Source organism: Pterocles gutturalis, unplaced genomic scaffold, assembly GCF_000699245.1.
Source record: "Pterocles gutturalis isolate BGI_N339 unplaced genomic scaffold, ASM69924v1 scaffold13397, whole genome shotgun sequence".
Taxonomy (NCBI): domain Eukaryota; kingdom Metazoa; phylum Chordata; class Aves; order Pterocliformes; family Pteroclidae; genus Pterocles; species Pterocles gutturalis.
Window position 1 is genome coordinate 11,084 of NW_010108123.1, and position 20,228 is coordinate 31,311.

General features: G+C 37.3%; 1 protein-coding gene across 1 annotated transcript in view; it reads left to right on the forward strand.

Annotated features, from left to right (window-relative positions):
- Positions 1–998: 998 nt before the first annotated feature.
- The window catches only part of ACER3 (alkaline ceramidase 3), a gene marked incomplete at its 5' end in the record, with an annotated part of 34,023 nt that continues 14,793 nt past the window's right edge, over positions 999–20,228 (forward strand). The window contains 6 exons of the mRNA XM_010072517.1: positions 999–1,141; positions 1,755–1,865; positions 9,370–9,422; positions 13,569–13,621; positions 16,079–16,160; positions 17,270–17,305. Coding sequence (XP_010070819.1) covers positions 999–1,141; positions 1,755–1,865; positions 9,370–9,422; positions 13,569–13,621; positions 16,079–16,160; positions 17,270–17,305 — 478 coding nt within the window. The remainder of the gene's footprint in view (positions 1,142–1,754; positions 1,866–9,369; positions 9,423–13,568; positions 13,622–16,078; positions 16,161–17,269; positions 17,306–20,228) is intronic.

Consider the following 20,228-nt stretch of genomic DNA (forward strand, 5'->3'; position numbering starts at 1 on the left):
CCACATCTCTGTTTTGCTCATTATATCTGGAACCATAAATTCATGGTTGTGCAGGAGATGATGTTAAATCAATAAGGAAGTGATTTAAAGAAGGTCTGATAAAAAACAGATGTGATTTTTGTCTGGTCAAGAAGACTCTCAAACTTGAGGTTTAAATCTATTTGCGAGAATTTAGAAGAGCTAACTTGTTAAAGTTAATTAGGTATATTTCAGCTTCATGTGTTCTGAAATAACCTTTTTTTTGCATTTAGGTTTGAATTTTTTGTAAACCTGTAAAGTATTGATTTTTGTTCCCACAGACGCTGTAATACTTTGGGTTTGTATGATCGTAGTTTGGTAGTTTTCAGTTTTCTCTGAGATGGATCTTGGGAAGGACTCCTGAAAAATAGGTGCTTCAATTAGGGGAGTGACTCAGACATGGCCGGCTCAATCTTCTTCTTTGTTTTAGAAAGTGAAACTCTTCTGAGATTTTCTGCTGAATAAAAAAGCCAGAAATAGGATTTTTTTGGCCTCCCATAGCCTCATACATTGTATTCCTCACCGAGATATTATGAAATTATAGAGTTCCAGTTTGATACATATATAACTGATGGCGTGTGGAAGTGTGCGGTTTAATTTGTGTAAGCAACATTTTGCCTTTTTTAATAAATTTGCTCTTTTTCCCTAATAGCATGTCATTTTATTCCATTTACATAACCTTTATTTTCAAAATTATGATTTGTGATTAGGCTAAAAAAGCTGAATCTGCATCCCTTCTGCTGAGAAATGTACCATTTCCTTATGTTTCACTTAAACTTCGCGTTATTTCATTGCACTTTTGCATAGGCCACGGCAGTTTGAAAAAACCATCTAAATCAGACTGGGAGAGTGGTCTTAAAAACAAAAAAGAAAGAAAAATTAAAAAGAAAGAAAGGTTCCTTCATCTTCCTCAGTGCTGGAGGAGTTGTCATGCCCCTAGGTATGAGCGCTGGGCTCTTGGCTTGTTCTTGCTTTCTCAGATCTCTGCAACACGTCAATTCTTTGCGTTGCGTCAAAAATGTAGAGCAGCTGTGTCTGTCCGAAGTTCAGGCTTTCGAGAAGTGGTGGCAGTTGGCTGTCACGCTGATCAGTAGTGGCTTCAAACTTTTTGCTATTCCTTATTGTATCCTCTTAGAGTCTTCGGTCTTACGTTGTGATCTGTGATGTAGCATCCCATCCAGCTTGCTCTGTGTGCGCGCAGTGGGTAGCACACTAACAGTAAAATTTGAACTGGTTTCATTGGGGAATGAGTCACTCGGTGACCTTAAAGTATTTGAATGGAGTGTGGAGGAGAGAGTTCCAAGAATAGGTTTAAGAAAATTAAAAAAACCCAAACAAACAGCTCTTTTAAAATACCACGCTTGAACTATTTGGGGCTTATATCTCCTTAAGGAATTGGGTTTTAATTCATGAGCTGTGCAATCAAGGTAACCCTATTTTTCTGCCTCCTGCCAAGAAAGTAAGCACCATCTCTGTCAAACTTTTTTTACTTAAATTAGTATTTTAGTACTACTCATACACATGAAAAAAAGACGGAAGAGTTGAAATGTTCTTAGCATTCAAGTAGTTAACTGTGTTGTACCAAAATTTAACTTTGTATTATGTGTGAAAGCAGAAGACAAATTCTAAAAAGGTGTAGCTTTCTGGATGAAAACCTGTCTTTAACGAGTGAACGCAGCTTTATTTATTTAAAGTGCATGGTACCTAATTCTAAATCTCTGATTTCTGTCCTACAGGGAACACAGTGAGTAACCTGATTTTCATTCTACCTCCAATCTATGGTGCGATTCAGACCTATAAAGATGGCCTTGAAAAACGGTATTTAGCTGCATATTTGTGTCTTACAGGTATGTGTAAAACTTAATTTGCTCTTTCATTATAAAGAGAGCTCAGATGTGCAATGAACAATATCCAAGTATTAATAAACCAAATAGTTTACTCCAAATACTATATACGTGTGAAATGTAAAGCTCAATTTGTTATACTTGTTAATGTTTACAGCAGATTGGTATTTGTTGGAAGGATATGAAGTTAGAATTCACTAAATAATTTTATGAGATTTTAAAATTATCCTTTTCTGGCTGTAAGTCCTGCTCAGTACATCTTAGCTTACGGGGTCCTTCTGTGATGATTTGCAGAGGATGTCTTATGTGTCCTGCTTCCAAACAGTTTCGCACTATATTAATATTTTTGTGGTATGGAACAGTCATAGAAGAAGTGGCCAAAATCTTGAAGGAACTGGAAAAACATTCTTTCATGAGTTTGAATTTGTTTCCACCAACCAACCTAACTGCCATTGTATCTGGGAGGTTATGAAAGGGTGGAAGAACAGCATGGCATTCGTACGTAGGTGAACTTAAGGGCAGTCTGATTTTCCTACAATAACAAAATGCGGAAAAGAAACAACTTCCACTGAAATGTTATTTCTGCAACTAGAAGTCATATTCCTTATGAGCAGAGATGTTTGAAGATGGTTCAGATTTGGCAGTTGGGTCTTGAAGTAGATTTCACAGAATTTCTGTTTTTCACAGAATTTCTGTTTCATAGGATTTTTGTTTGCTATAACTCCTGTCTCTCTGGAGACTATCTTTCCCAGTCTTCTCAGTGGTAAGAGATTGTTTTATTGTAAATGTTACTCTTAAGGTTGGCATACTTATGTATTTAGACAAACATTGTCGAAAACCACATGTCCATATGCTAAATCTGTTCTTGATGCCGATTTAACTGTAACATGTACTAGGTACGACTCCATGGTTTTTCAGTTAGATCAGCTTTGCTGGTATGTGTGAAAGATGAGCAGCAACAGTGTACAGCTTCGGATCTTGTCTGAACGCTTTCCAAATAGCCATTTGTAGGCTTTTTATGGATTTGAGTAGTTACTCATTTTGTCTCAGTATAAAATAGTTTGGCAAAAGGAATTCTTGGAGGTCAGGGTTTCCTTTTAAAAAGATAAAAAAAAGTGTGTGTTTGGTGAAGTTGATTCTTTGCATGTTCTGGAATCCAGTTATCCTTTACTGCCATTCTTTCTAAGCTAAAAACCAAATAGATAATATAAACCTGTGTTTGAGACTCAGTCTTCACCGTAACTTCAGGCTACCTCTGTCAGTGACCCTTCATGACGGACGAAGTGTGTTGCTATCTGGACAGAATGTCAGGCTGTCACACCACCACTGCCCTGAGTGGGCATCTCTCATATACTGTTTAATGTTTAATTTTTTTTTTTTTTAAAAAGTCTGTCTCAGGTCACAATAAATACCATGGACTTCACTCTGACATTGTTTTTGGTGTTCGTGAAGGGGAGCTCAGCCTGTGTATTTGACAGCAGTGCTGGAGGGCAGTCCTGAGTTCCAGCTGGGCTCTGCTCATCTGTGACTGCGGTGCTTTTTGACTACTGTCTGAAGTGATAAATCCTTGCATGGCTTGATTTTCATCTCATATATTTGAACCTAGTATTAAAGGTCACTCTGAAAATGTTTCTCTTCTGTTTTGTCTCTGCTTCAGTATTCATAACGCTGGACTATTTTACAGCAGTTGAAAGCTATAGAGGAATATAGAAGGATTTATAGTCTCAATGAAAAGCTGAAACAGGATGGTTTGGAACCACAAACCTCTCAACATTTGTTCTACTACAGAATAAAAGCAGCAAATGAGATGATAAACTGAATTTTAAATATAGTTGAAATGTGCCAGGAACATTGGCATTCTGTGTGTGTGACTGAATGAGAAGCACACTGAAGTGGAGATAGAGCAAGCGTACAGAAATTTCTTTTTGTAGGAAAGTACCAGAGAAAATTCTTTACCTTACAGTACTTCTATTTAATAAAAAATTTCACTCCACTTACTTAATTTGTAGCAAAGAAGTATAGACTTAATCTGTAAGGGGACAGTGAATTTAACCCAAACTTGGGATTTCACTTCAGGCACCATGCTTCATTAAAGACCGTACAGCAGAGCTTCTAACTAGCTAGCGGTGTCCAAGGGTTGTTTGGTTCAAGCAGAAATTCTTTAACAATTCTGCTGTGAAGATGGAGATGGAAGGGAGGGCACTTAAGTTTTAACAACTTTGAATCATTACTGAGATTTTACAAGATGTTAAAAGGCGGCTGTCAAAGCAGACATTAAAATTGAATCTGTTAGCAGTTGAGAACATGAGAAATGTTGTTTCTAGATGTTATTTTGATCCAAATCAGCTGTTTCTTTTGGATGCTTCCAACCAGTTAGCTGATTGTCAGTTCCTTTGTGTTTTACCATGCCGTGTTCAGTGCTTCACTTCATACTCCACAGTTGCTTTTGTTGACATTTATTTCCTCTTTGAACCAAACGCATTTTGGATTAGGGAAGCACTGTTCATTTCACATACATGCTAAAATCCGAAGTTGGCAGGACAAGAAGGGGGATTTCTAAATAACTGTTCCAATACGTTTCTTGTTCATACTGGTGCTGAGACTGAGTTGCGCTTTCAGCAAGTTCTTTGACATACAACAACGCTGTTCTCAGCCCTTATTTCTGCTGCCTTTCAGCTCAGAGGGCATGTTGACAATGAACCCAATAGGAACTGGATATGATTTTTAAGCTTTAGAGAACTATTTAATAAACCTATAAATTATGAAGAATAATCTTAAGCAATTACTTAAACATGTTGCATCTTATGAAGTAGATGGAACAAATCATCAGACTGTCACTACCTTAAAGAACAAGCAGTTGGTTTTGGATATTTTCTGATGATGCTGTGGTATTGTATCAGATTCTACCATATGTCATTTCCTCATGCGCCCTGGGAACTGTGATTCTCAAATAGTTCATATTCTATAAGGGTCTTGGTTTAAAAAAAAAATAGTTATATAGATATTAAAAAAAAAAGTGTAACTGGTTTGGACCTAAGAAGATAAGAAAAAGCAGTCAGTGGAGTTATATACTTTATTAGATGCTTTACTTGAAATTTGGAAGAGTTGTCCTGGTTTGTATTTTTTGGCCTGTGTAATAGGGCTCAGTCATTCAGGCTGTGCCAAAGTGGAAGAAAAAAAGGGTGTACAAAGTTTTCTACATTAGACATAGCCATAGGAACTCGTAAACAACTTTCTTCATTTCCAGTGACACTCTGTGAAAATAGTTTCTAGAAGCCCTTCGGTCAAAGTTAGTTCCCTTATTCTGACCTAAGAGCTGCAGAGAAGGTGCTTAGGCCGTGTTGACATTAGTAAATCAAATGTGCTTGGGAACATTTTTGAGTGCTGGAGCCAAGTAGCGTGGAACAGCCCGTGTCTGTTTGTCTTAGCCTCCAAAGCAAGGTGACCACCTCCAAAGCAAGGTGACAGCATACGAATTCCCTACTGGGCACAGGCGCTGGGACTCTTCTGGCTGCGGGGCTGTGCCTGGGAGCTGCTCGGGGAAAGTGCCACGCCGCAGACTGTTCTAACAATTGACTGTTGCAGACGGTTGCGTTATACTGTCTGGGAACAGTCCCAGCCATGCTTGAGCTTACTTGCAGGGCTGTATTCTTGGAGTAACCAAGGTCTCTCCTGTCTCTTACGCTGTGGAGGGAATCCATTACAAAACAAAATAATTCAATAGAAATTGTTCATTGAATTTTGCTTTTTCGTCTTGTTTCGTTCTTTAGCTGTTTATGATGCAGTTTATCTTTAGTTCAGTTGTATCAATGTAAGAAACCATCGGTGGAATTCAGCTCCAGATTCAAACAGCTGAACGTGTGTCTGCCTGTGCAGAGGTGGCTGTCTCCCACTGCAGTCAGTAAAGCCTAGAGAATCATTGGGCTCATCCTAAAATATCCCCTTATATTTAGCCAGCGGAATTGCTCTTTATAATGCTGTTCTCTGTAGTGGAAGCTTTGACACCTAGTTCATGTGTAGATACCTAAATGAAGGTGTTTCCATCTGGAGCATCCTTCCGTCAGGGTGTTTTCATACAGTGCCTGCACAGTTTAAATTCAAACCTCGTCTATGAAATCGTAATAAACTGCTTTTTTTTTTTTTCTGTAAAGGCTTTAGGCTTATGATGAGAATTTTGAATTTGTGTCCCTCTAGGCTTCAAATCCTGAGAGTTTATATGGTTCATCTATGGAGCTGGATCTCGTGTATAATGTCAGATTATTTCTAGCATGGATATTGCCTTGAAGTCTTCGACCAGTGAAATAACTGTGTATGGAGTGAAGTTTGCAGATGCTTTCCTTTTACATCATCACTACCACAACTCTTTTATTAACTGGCAGTAACCACACATGATGTTTGCTGCAGGACAAAAAAGACCGTGTTAGTCTACACAGAGCAGCTAGCATGACTTTGCATTTCCAGTCTTAAGTGCTATTCTGATGTCATGATATTGTGACTTAAAATGTATTCTGTGCTTAATACATAATTTATGTATATGCTCTGTATCTTGAGAGATGCGTTGATGTAAAAATGCTGAGTGACTTGCAGTATCTATGAAAAGTGAGTTACAGGAGTTGGAGTAGAAATGGTTCAGATGGTGTTAAAACTTCCCAAATGATACGCAGCTTTTAATGAGTTAAGCTCCTTTGCAAAAGGAAACGCCTAAAATGAAAACTGTAACCCCTGCTTACAAGATAAGGAGCAAATCTATCACTCAGTTTGTCAGTGACTATATGGGAGAATCTCTTCTATTGAAAATTGGTGTCATTGCAGTGATTGTGTTTGCTCATATTTTGAAAAGTACAAATGAGAACATGTCATTGCAGTGATGGCTTTTGTGAAGTAAATATTCCTTAGACAAATACACGCCAAGCCCCTTGTAAGTTTTCAAGTTAGACTGTAGGTGTGACAAAAAGATCGTGTGGTCTGGGCATAGCAGAGGAAATAAAGATTTCCTTGCGATCCTTGGCATGTGGTAGATGTTTCCTCTTTTTACTTTGCAAATTTTCGGCACCGAGCACTAACCCCGCATTAAGCCACCGGACAGCAACTCTGATTAGCAGAGCTCTTGGCCCAGTGAGTGCAGTATTAAATTAATATTAAATTAACTTCTGCTGGAGTTTGTGAGTTATATTGTGATGTTAGTGAATATGACGTGCTTCAGCTGCTACAGTTCAGTTCATCATCTCACGCAGTTTCCTTCTTCCTTTTTGAACAGATTCATTAAAGCTTTTTGCACAATTCTGTATTAAAATATAAAATATGCCAAAGGTGGTAAATGAGAAACTTAGTTCTTAGCTCATTTGAGGTCTAGATGAAAACATTTTTAAGTTATCCCTCCACAATGTAAAGCCTATCTATACCTCTGCAGTAAGCAGGTGTAAATGGGATACGTAAAGAATCATGTTTCATCCTTTAGTCTTCATTTAGACCATCTCTTCGAAAAGATGCTCTTGTGCACAGGTACACAGCAGTGTTCGAGGAAATGTCTGTGCTGTCTTGAGAGGGAGAGTGTCATCTCATGAGCAATCTAGTCATATAATTTCTAGTCGCATAACATCCTGGTTTATCTGCTGAATGCACTTACATAGCGAGCAGGCTGGACTGTGTTCATGAGCTCTGTCAAGATTGCAGCAAGCAGTGTTACAGCCATTTCCAGTGGGGGTTTTTATCTTAGGAGGGAGCATATGATGAGTCCCTGTGAACTTTTCTTGTTTCAGATAACTATTTTATTGCTAGACAATACAGCTAAAGCATCGTTCTCCAATGTGTAGTAAAATTTCATAATCAAAGAAACTCCAAGTGTGATCATTACACAGAAATAAAAAGGTTTTTTATTATTTTTAGAAATAAATTGAAGTCATGGGATTAATGACCTGAAACACTAATATCTTCATTTTTGCAAAGACTGAAAAGGAAAAATAATCTAGAAGTAACTGCTTCTGATCATATAGGAGGAAGGAGAGGAGTTCAGTAGCTGATTGTTGAGATTTATTAACTCCAAAAACATTAACAATGAAAAAAACACTCCCCCAAAACCAACAAAAAAATCCTAACAGCATATTTTGTTAATTTAAATCAGTTGAAATTTCTTATGCAATGATTTTGCCCATATTTAAATATTACATATTACAAATAGTAAGAGTTTGTATGATGAAGCTACTGAAATCGCTGTGACAGCCAGGATAGTGGATGGTATTGTTTTAATGATGATCTTAATGTGTTGGTTTTTTTTCTTCAGAATGAACAGTAGTTGTACTATAGTCTGTATACATCGAAAAATAGCTGTGAGTATTTCACATTAAAATCTCAAGGTGAAAAACAGTTGTTGCTTATTGTTTGGAAAACTTTTTCAGAAGCAAAAGCATCTAAAAAACCATCTCCAGATATGTCTTTCAGCTGTCTTGGGAATCCTTTACAAAATGTACAGTTAGATAGAGTTTGGTTTATGCACCAGTGAAATCTCGCTGTTGTGTGTAGGAAAGGTTACGCTCTTGCAGAAAAGCACAGCGGCACTACCCATGGATTGAGTGGAAATTACTCGGCTTCCTCTGAAACTAGAGTCTGAGGTAAAACGTGATCTCTTGAGGGAAGATGAGATTGCATTAATATACTTGTTCTTGCAAAATAAAAATGAGGTGGTGCTTAATGAGAGTGTTTAAATGATAACATTTCAAAGTAATGAATGATACATTAAATGCTCTACCAGGTTTGCTCTAAACAGTGAAAACAACTTCCGAGAAACATCTGCTTGTCTAAATGAAAAAGTTATGTAAAGGCAAAGCATACCTCTCATAAATCAATTTCAGAAGTAAGTAAAATCAGAGTTTAAAAATAAAATATTTCAAATAAATAAGAATCATCACATAGAAGGATGAGCTTCCAAGAAGGCAGCTCAGAAATGGTGATCTCATTTCACAAAACAGATCCATACTGCTTGGGTTTTATTTTTTTTACCCTGAATTTTGAGTTTTAAGTTCTGGTAGCAATTCATTTCTGGTTCTGGGGCTGACAAAAAGCTCCTTGTAAAATTTACCTTTATAAACTGGGCAATAAGCAGAAATATCACAGCCTTTCAGGAGTACTAGCAGTGGAATGATGCTTTGGGTTATAGGAGGATTGAGACAGATAAATCTTAACATACTTAAAAAAAAAATAAAAAGAAGAGAAATAAAATTATAATGTTCCATTCATTCTGGGTTCACTCTGCACATTGAGGTTACACCATAGGAGACAGCGTTCAGAGGAGGGAAAAAGGACACTCACCTCTCAATAAGCATCAATTCAAGGACATCACTGGTGACCAAAGTATAAAGTAGAAGGCTGTGGAAAACTGGGGCTTTGTCCCTGAAATGGAATGCTGATGTTCTATTTTTTTTCCCCAGTAAAGTTCAAGCATTTGAGTTAAGATACCTGAATGTTTTACATGTAGAGTTTTATGTTAACCATAGCTTTGATTTGTTTTCAGCTGTAGGATTGGGATCTTGGTGCTTCCACATGACCCTGAAGTACGAAATGCAGGTGAGTATCGATAAGTAGCTGTGAATCATTTTATGTGTGTATCTCACTGTGTAGCTGTATTGCCAGTTCTTGAGTAGATGAAAACGAGTTATACGAATAACGTGAGTTAACCTGCCTTAAGTATCATCATACATGACTCCTGCTCTCAACAGAAGAGTAGCACAGGTCTTGTTTCATTAGATATTTTCCCCCGATAGATATATAGCTGCATCTAAAACAAGAGCTATAATCAATTGCTTATGTTGGTAGAAGACACTTTATCCGTTGGGAAATCATACTTTTGAGTCTTTTTTCTCAAGTTGTTATTTTAAAATTTATGCAGCTTTGGCTTAATAGCAAGCAGGATAGACTAGAGTTATTTATTGTATCCTTTTCTTCATCTTAATATTTTCTATTATATTTTCCATTTATCTAGATGTACCTGTAGCGTTAATACTCAAGTCAGTGTCTTCTGTGTAGCAATAGTTGGGTCTTCCTCTCTCTCTTATTATCAAGTAGGAGGTATTCTCTAATAAATAACTTGGCATAAGGATTTTGTCCTGATATTTCCCATTTTCTAAAGGGACACAAAGAGTCTTGTCCTGTTTTAGGTCTGAGAAGATTAAAGGAAATTCATCTTTGAATCGAAGTCAGGGATTCAGTTCAAAATTAAGAAACCTACATTTAAAGGTGTGTGCTGGAAGTCACTGTAGTCAGTGGAAAGACAGTGTTCAGAGAGCCAGTCAGCTGGGCTGAGTCATTCTCCAGACTCCATTGGCAGTCTTAACTGGATTACTATTAATTTGTCTGAATATAGGTGTTCAGTGTCATTTTAGACCCTGTGAGTGTTCCATCTGGGCTCCAGCTGCCATCCCACAAAGGTGCAGGTCTCTTAGACCCCCCCATCACATCTGCCGGCCTTGGGTGGCTGTACTGGAGATGACAGATGGCCTTACACACCTATGCCGTGCCAAATGAATCCTGGATTTCTGCTGATCAGAATGGGACCTGAGACACTGCACATGAGGATACCAAAAGTTAGATGTCTTAAACTTGAACCCAGTTACAATCTGTAGTGATGTGTGCCTCCATAATGCTGTGTTTTGTATCTCTCTTGTGCTGGAGACTGTCAGCCTCCATGGATCGTACTGTTGCCAGCACGTGAGGATATTTGGTGCTTTTCTTGGCATGAAAAAGGTAGTTTCTAGATCCATTTCACTGCTCCCTCCCAAATTGGAGTGTGATTTACTTATCCTGTCTTCGAAACTGCCTTGAATTTCCACCTTTTCAGCTTATCTCTTCCCTCAGCTGCTTGTTCCTAACCCTGCCAGTGTTTTACATCCTCTTATACTCGTGCAGAGGTGAGCAAGGCCACCCTGAAACCTAGATCATAAAACATTCTCATGTGGTTTGTTGGGTTTTTTAGTATTTTGTGTGTGTATAGAGGCTATTTTAACCCAACTGAATCGATGCTACTTACCGTGTAGTTCTAGTGTTGCATCAGAGCAGCTAAAGGGCCCGTGAACCGTGGTGTGTAAACCACGGTGGGCAGAAGCAGGTGGGAGGGGAGAACTTGCATCATCTTTCCAACGGGTGTAAAAGGCTCCATGTGAGGCAGAGAAAGTACAATTATTATTTTGGAGCCAAGTGAAATCCACAAGTGGCCCATAATTACTCTGATTGCTAGCTCACGAATCACCATAGAGGAAACAATTCAGTAAATAATCTTTTCTCATTCATTTTATCTCATTATGATTAAAAGTCAGCTTTGATAGCGGTTTGAAGAGATTTTTTTTTTACATTTGTTTCACAATCTTAATACTGTAAATGGCTGATTTCACGTTGCTCAATTAAGAGAAATGTAAAAACTTCTGCTCTTGAAAGCAATTCTTTAGAATACTTCTGAAATCATCATCTCTCTTTTTCTCTTATTTTTATGGGAATCTGCTTATTTATACATTCCTCACGAATCCAAAATGCTTATTTAACCAGAGAAATCAGCTCATTGAGTTTCCTTCTATCATGTTTCTTTTTCAGACATGTTCAGACATGATGCTGACAGCATTTCTGGAAGCATTAATTCCTTTGGATACGGCAGCCCTTGTCTTTTGCAAGCAGATTCTAACTAGGATCTTTTTAGAGGCTCTTTGATGTTATCATTACGTCCCTGAGATGCTGCCAGCATATGAACTTTAAGAGTGTAATCAGCTGTCCAAATTTGAAAAATTTTATTTTGTTGAAGGGGGTTGGAACTAGATGATCTTTAAGGTCCCTTCCAACCCAAACCATTCTATGATATGATTCTATTTCTTATTCTTTTTCCCTCCTTTTTCTTTTTTGAGGCCTTAAATGACTCATGTTCTTAAAGAGCTGGGAGAATTATTCCTGCAGCTAATTCCTATCAGACTTGATAAACCATATCACTGAATTTCTACATAATAACTGTTAGTATAAAGCTGAATTCAGCTACTGCTTTTGTTTTTCCTCTGCAAGGCATCACAGGAAAGATAAACTAACATGATGGCAGGGTGCCACCTAACATGCCTGTTAACTTCATACTTTCTTTGTGCTACCTGTTGCAGTCCCTGACCCTATAATGCATGGATTCAGGGATTTAAACCTTTTTCTGCAAGGTTAGTTGTGCACTGGACCAGCTGTTGGAACTGACTCACCGTGAGTCAGACGAGCATGAGTGCCTCACTCGAGAGAAGCAGTGGGAGCGTGGGTGAAGAAGCAAAACCTGCCCTTTCGGTGGCAGCTAGTCAGTAGATCTGTTTAGCAGTATTCTGAAACATTTCCTGAAGTTTTGGTGACCAAAACCACGAAAAGCTCAGGATATCACACTCAGGATAATACATGTCTCTCCTTCTGTGAAGAACCAGATCACTTTTTTTTTTTTTCAATATGAAACTTCAAAACTAAAAGAACTTTTTGCCTGCGCAGTTAGAAAACTTCTCCCAAATGAAGCAGAATCAGGCTGGCTTTGTAAAAGGGTTTGTGTAAGCTGCTGTGCTCTTAATGTGTCTTATTATTCAGAAAAACATCGTTCTGAACTTGGTAAGTACCCTGTACCAGTAGTAGGAAGGTAATTTCTGTACAGGCATGGCCATCAACAACTTTCAGAGTGATGATGGAAAAAGATCAAAATCTCGTTTGCATCCAGTTCTTGTTTTTCTTAGGAAAGAGTCAAACCTGGTGTAACAATTCTAAGATGCCTGACTGCTAATGTTTGCTTAACATATTAGAAATCAGAGGCAGTGGATCTTCATTGATCCATTTGTATGCTTGTGCATTTTCTTGATTTTCAGTCCTTTATAAGGGAAGGTAAGTTTATCTATATATTTATGAGCAGAGATTTGTTAATGTTCTTTGAGAAAAGCTTTAGAAGAAAATGATGCTATGATTTTGATTTTTTTCCCTCTAATGATAAATAAATGGCAATTTTGAGCATAGCTTTTCTTGAGAAATCACCTCTCTTGTGATTACTATTTTAATTCCATCTCCACTAAGGTGGCAAGTTCCTGGAGAAGTAACTGTTTCAGCTGTAACATGCCAGTATATGAAGTATACAAATTATTTAAGACAATAAAGCATTATATGGCAGTCGTAATTTGGGGAAAAAAAAAACTACACAAGAACCCCCCAACAAACAAACAAACCAAAAAAACCTATCTCTGAATTAAAACAGTGTGAGAAATTTCCCAAATTAACATGCAAGCGCATCACAAGATACTTCCTAATGGGCTAAATTTCTGTGTTATGGAAAAAAAATTATTTCGGTTTCTCTGTCAAGTTTGAAGAGAAGTAAAAAAATGCTACTGGTTGTATTAAGCAGGTTATAAATGGGGTGGTCTTATTCAGTCTGACTGTACAAAACTAATTCTTATAAATGTTTCAAAAGAGATGAGCAGTGAAAATGGCATGATTCTTTGAAGGCGTGGGCTTTTTATGAAATGTAATGTTCAAAAGATTCAGAGTAATAAGCTTATTAATTCAGCAAGCTTTCAGTAGTTGATTTGACACTGCTGCGTACAGAAGTACAGTCAAGAAGGTGGATATCCAAATAACTTAAAAACTCTTTTCCTTAAGACTTCTCACTCCTTAATTAACTTACACAAACGTGAGTTAAAAGTAGTTTTCATGTTTTGATGTCTCTGCTTTTTGTAGCTGTTGGATGAGCTGCCAATGATATACAGTTGTTGTGTGTTTGTCTACTGCCTGTAAGTATTTGTTAAATGTTTTTTTTTTCTGATTCTTTATGAAATATTAACTTTTGAAATGTAGAATCTGTGAAGTCCAATCTCGTGTATAGTGAGAGTGAAACTGAAGATTTCAGTGAGATCTCAGTTTTTCTAGCAGTACAGCGTTATGACTCGCCAGGCTGGCTTTAGTCCTAATTTCTGCTAATTTAGAGATGTTTTACCAGTGTTTGTTTAGCAGGAAAAAAAAAACCCAAACTGTCGTTAAAGACTGTGTGGTATACACCCAGAGCTCAGTATTACTTGGTATGTAAACAGCAGCCATAATAAAATCAACTTCAGTAACGCCTACAAAATTATCAATGTTGTAATTTATTTGAGCTGTATTTCTATGATCTAGTCTGACTCCAAATGCAAATTTCAGATTTCTGGTTAAACCTGCTCTCCACTCATCTGGAAAATTATAGAAAAAAGATTTTCTGAAGAGTTGAGTTCATATATTTTGTGGAGAGTGTCTTGGAACATGCACGACAGTTTAATGCCATGCCAGGATGTTTTCTCCCATTTAATTTTGGGAGTAATGTAGCATTTGATGACTGTAAAGATACTGTAAGTTGACTTTTTCTTGCCTGTTCCTACCAGGCCTGGATTTAACATGATTTGTTCTGTCACTTGGAAAATCCAAATGATAAATTAAGTTACTGAAGACAAAAAAAAAAACCTAAAAACATTGCCTTTTTGCTTTTAACATTGCCTTTTTGCTTTTTTTGCACATTGCCTTTTTGCTTTTTTTTGCACATATCAGATATTCAGCTGTTGAAAATTAGAGTATCTTTGATGAAGATTACTGGTAGCTTGCAATGGAGGTGGGATGCTATAGGACCAAACCCACATCTCTGGAAATTACCATTAATCCATTAGTGTGATTTGTGCAAGCTCAAGACCAGAATCATAATGCCTGTGTTAGTGGAAATATTTCCATTGTAGCTCCCTGTCTCCTTGAAATCGCCTTTGCATTTATTTTGTCTGATTTGAATGTGATCAGGGAAAAGGATGAGAAGTGGCTATAAGAATCTGTTTGAAAAAATAATCATGCTTATTTTGTGCAATGCTTACTCTATTATCTTCAAAAGCACTGAAGTCTGTTAACTTAATTTAGAGCTCTAATAAGATTCTGTGTGTGTGTATGTTTGGTAGTAATTAAAATGTTCTGAAGAATGAGCTAATGCTTAGTTTAGGAGGCCTTTAATAATCATTTTGGTTTTTTTGAAGGTAGGTGGCGGAGTGGTTCTGCACGGGACATTCCCTTATGCATCATTCAGTCCTACTGACTCTCAAGCTGTGTAATTACTTTGGCAAGCTATTTGGCACTCTAGCACATTGTTCTGTCTTGTAGATTTTTTTTTCCCCAGATATTCCTACATGTTTTTTCTTTGTTTCCTTTTACTCATCCATGATGGTGTGTTTCCAAAAGTTCATAAACAAATAGGCAGATCTAACTTGGGAGTCATACAGAAAACTTCCTCTAGCCTTAATGGTTTTGTGCTTCTCAAAGTTCCTTTTTAGTGGATTTTTTGGACCTTTTTTTCTGATGGAGATGTGGTTTGGGATATATGTGTGTAATTCCATCACAGCTGGGACTGAAGTGTAGCATAGAGATTGTGAAGCTTATTGTAATTAGTTAGTTCACATCCTGGGAGCTACTAGCTGTTTTTACCTTTCACTTCCACCAGTACCCAATCCAGCAAATTTACTGCAGTGTGACTGTAGTAAAGCCATAAAACAATCTGCATTTTAACAGATCTCTAGAGTTCACTGTTGTGTAAGGCAGTCCCTTTCCCACGCTGCCTTTAGCTCCCAGATGTAATGTTTTTTGGCAGCTGTATTGCATTTTAAACTCATTTCTAATTTGCCATCCATTATCACCCCTTAAGCACCCTCTGAAAAGCTTCTGCTTCCCAAACTCTTTCCACTGACTGGGTTATTTTTTGTATATACATGGGTTTATTGTTTTTTTTTTTTTTTTTTCACTAGATTAAAAAAACTGCCTTTAGCTCCCAGATGTAATGTTTTTTGGCAGCTGTATTGCATTTTAAACTCATTTCTAATTTGCCATCCATTATCACCCCTTAAGCACCCTCTGAAAAGCTTCTGCTTCCCAAACTCTTTCCACTGACTGGGTTATTTTTTGTATATACATGGGTTTATTGTTTTTTTTTTTTTTTTTTCACTAGATTAAAAAAAAAAAAATTGGGTGTTTTTTTTTTTTTCACTAGATTAAAAAAAAAAAAATTGGTGAAAGTGTGAATTTTTATATTAAAATGACACATCTGTATTGGAGGAGCTACAATTTCTCAAAGGGTCTAAGACTCACTTGGATCAATTTTCTCACTAATTTTGTGATAATATATGTTGAAAAATGCATCCTTTATATGGTAAGTGATGAATGTTATCGCTCTCCTTTATGTTCTGTTCCAGGTATGAATGTTTCAAGTACAAGAACACAGTCAATTATCCACTGCTTCTCTTGTTAATAACATACAGCTTCGTAGTCAGCATAGTAAGTAACTTTTCCCAATATGGCATTTTCACCTGTAGGCTGACAGTTTTCCTGCCAGTGAAGGAACGTTATACAGGCAGTACTGAATCTCTCTCACTTCCAGTCAAAACGGACAAATTATTCTTTTGTTGGGAAAATTATATGCTGGCCAGAGAAACACGAAACATTTCTGTTTAAACCACTGTCTAGAATAAGTGAAGGAAAGCAGTAATCTAATTGCTAGAATAGGAATGTGAGAAAAGCAGTCACCGCTGGCTTCTTACATGACCTTGGACAAACTCCATTCCTCAATTTCCCTCACTTTAATTCACCTACAGAAATGAGAATAATCCTGGTCAACAGACTGCAGAAAGGGAACTCTGACTGCTGTTTTAAAACAACAGCTAGAATAAGAAAGGAACTTAGCTGTTAAAAAAATTAGAAGTATTTTAACTATGTCACAGCTAACTTGATTCCCTTTCTCAGTGCCGTGCACTCCCTTTATGAATAAAATTAGTTTTGTGCTGGGTGTCAACCACAGATGGAATCTCTTTCGTTATATTTTTTTTTAATTGATAACTATTTCTTAAAAAAAAAAAAAGTATTATGGGTCATCATCTGCCTTCAAAGTACTTACCTGTTTCCTTCTGTGCCTCCTAAAATGTTTTACATCTATGGCATGTTATGCCTAGGGTCTAATGCCCTTCTCTCTTCAAAAGCAGAAATTAAATCAACTGCATTAACAATAGGGAGAACTACTAGCTTTTTGTAAAATTAATTGAAATATTAAAGCTTTGTCAAAAACATTCAATATACCAAAATTTTCTTCTTGCAGTGCATATCGAGAATGTGTCTGGTAATTTAATTGTTTTTGCATGTGCTGCATCTCTTTTAAATGAGGGGATTTTAGATGCTGATGTCTCTATTTGTGCTTCTTAATTTAAAATAATTCCACAGTTAAAACCTCATGTTTTACCAGAGGAAACTTCAAATGTTTAATCAACTTTAATGGTGCATGGATAGGCACTCATGTCTTGATTCTAACAGAACAAGTCTTGGCAATATTTAGTTGAATAATGTTATGATCATTCTCTGTTGCAAATTACCTCTTTTTTTTTTAATCTTTCCAGGTTTACTTAAACTTGAAAGAGCCTGTATTCCATCAGGTAAATCTTGCTCTGTAGGAGAAGCTAATCTTGTTTCTAACCTATGCTGCTTTAGTGGAATGTTTTACAGGATTTTGTAGCTGGAAAGAAGATGGAAGGCAAGCATGATTTGCCTTTTGCTTTTTCTTTAAGCAGTATTACTGCCTGTCATGTCACCATCCTGTTACTTGATGACCTGAAAAACTAGAAAGGCTTAATGCATCTTGTGTTTTAGCATTTGACCTAATATTTCACGTGGTTTTTCATCAGTGGCAAGTGTAACAAGGTGACCCTCACTATGGGCTAAGGTGCGTGAGAGGAAGGGCTTAATGAGTCCTTCTCTGCTTCTTTCCGTTAGCAGATGCTGTGAAGCTGTGAGCTGACATCACTGCATAGCTTGGGTGACTTAACACCATGTTCTTCTCTCCACTTCAACATATTAGTTGTGTTTTGGTTTGGTTTTTGTTTTGTTTTTTTTTTTTTTACTTTAATGTATGAGTTGTTTTGTTTTTGGTTTTTTTTAACTACCCAATTTTACTTTGTGTAAATTCAAGCTAAATTTAAACACAGAACATCTTCTAGGATTATGTAGCAGACTGGTTGTTACGGTTTTACAGATTTAATGGCACATTTGGTACATATTTTCCTTCTGTAGCAGCCCAACGGCATTGATACACATCCACTGCCTGTGAGGACAGGACTTGTATCACTTTCCTGTCCACAGGAGGTTAGAAATCATGCTCGGTTTTGTATGACACAAGTATTTTCCCCTCATTTATGATTTTTTTGATTAGGGATAACAGCTGAAAAATTGTCAAGCAAAAGCACTGAGCTCTTTGCAGGACAGAGCTTTAAAGCCTTCATTTCTGAAATTGGTAGTGCCATCGCTTGTCAAAATGTGCCTGCTGCATCAGCGGCTGTAAAAATGATATGTGATTCCTGTTGGTGGATTAGTGAAGCACTGGTGAATAAAATAAATTCCCACCTGTTCCAAGTAATCTCTCCTAGAAACGTGAGTTGTTACTCTACCTATAGATAAAAAGAGAAACTTGCAGGATTTTTTTGATAATGTTAATGAAATCCTTTCTTTTTTTCTCCTACTTACATTTCCGTCAGGAAGATACTGGCTGGGGTGAAAGCAGCAATTTCTGATGCTTTTACTGAGCTGGTTGGGACTGGTTTTGAAAAGTAATTTTGTTAACAACAGTGACACAATTTACCACAGATACTGCAGATTTTCTCTTTGCTGATTTTTCTTTGATCAGTTATCTACTCAACCTACAGTTATTGCAATAAATACATCACAGCTTCACTATATTCCTGTTTAATGCACTGGCATAGGTATGGGCCCATGTCACAAATACTATGACAATAGATATTATGACTTGTCAGGAAGGAGGGAAATAGGGAAACTTTAAACTGTTGCCCCAGACCTTTAAATTTTTGCATCTGGTTTCTCTTAGGTTCAGAATATGAATTCCCTGTTACAATTTATACATGAGGAATCAATGTAGAAAAGATTTAGGCCCTTAAAAGTGCTGGACTTTTTACAACAACTCGTTCCAAATTGATTTTTATGGGGAACATACAGTTATGGCCAAATTCCAACCATTCAAGTACTGCACTCATTTTTTCACGATCTTTGCCAAATATGTTGTAAATCCAGAGGAAACATTTCTCTGACTACACAGCTAAGCAAGGTTGTTTTCTTAATACTTGTCCTTTATTTTAGAGTGTACAAAAAAAAAAAATCTCAGTATCATTTCAGTAAGTATTTTCCAACTGAATGGGTCACATAAACTTAAGTTAAATACGCTTGTGCAATCATAGTTTAAATCCCAGTCTCAGTCCCTAACTGTGTTGGAAAGCAGCGTCAGGACATAAAGCAGCATTTGATTCCTCTAGGTATTTGTCTGTGATCATCATCATTTGTCAGCCTTGCAAAAAGCAGAATAACTACATGAACAGCTTCGTATTGTTCATTGTTTCAGTGTGATTTTCTTCCCTGAAAGGAAAGCAATAAGAATAGAAAAGGATCCCATTATATTTAGTAGCCAAGATTCAAGCCTCATTTTTCAGTGAATTACTTTCTACTTTCCTTCCCAACTTAGGCTCATCAATTGCTTACTGCCAGCAGGGCATGAAGGGGATTTCAGTTTGTTATTCATGGCACAGTGGCAACAGAAACCAACTTCTATTTCTCCATCCACATATTGCAGATCTTTAAGGGTCTTAGTGCATTGACCAGAGGAGGGATGAGATGCACGTTTTGATCAGTTGGAAGCTGCACATCATTAGAAGGAAAAAAAACACTTCCCTGCCTGATAACTGATTTGGGTTTGTTTTTTTTTTTTTGCTGTCTTCAATTAAATGAAAGATAGCAGTGGCCTTTACAAGCATGCATTGTCTTGTTTATGTCAAATCTCTCGGGTTAGAGCGCTATTACTGCCTAATTTCCATGGTGCTCAACAACCCAACGTCCCAGTTTTCTGGTTGTTTTTAAGCCAGCATCATTGGCAAAGAAAACAGCCATGCCTCTTTTCTCTTTCCCATCTGGCAGAAAAATTTACTCCCTGATTAGGGAATTTGATAGGGGAATTCAACAGGTTAAAACTCCCCTCAGAATTAGTTTAAAATCAGATTAGTTGCTCATCGCTGTTTACCATGTGTGTATTTGTGCTCATACAAGGACAGGGGTAGGGAAAAACCAGCTGCTGGTGTGGAGTGATCCATGGGCAAACAAATGGAAGTAGAAGAAATTACCCTGGCAGTTAAACTTCTAGACTCAAGTCTTACAAGTAGACCTGGACCTGTTGGAGGTAGTCCAGAGGAGGCCAGGAAGGTGGTGCGAGGGCTGGAGCAGCTCCCGTGCGAGGACAGACTGAGAGAGTTGGGGGTGTGCAGCCTGGAGAAGAGAAGGCTCCGGGGAGACCTTCCAGCACCT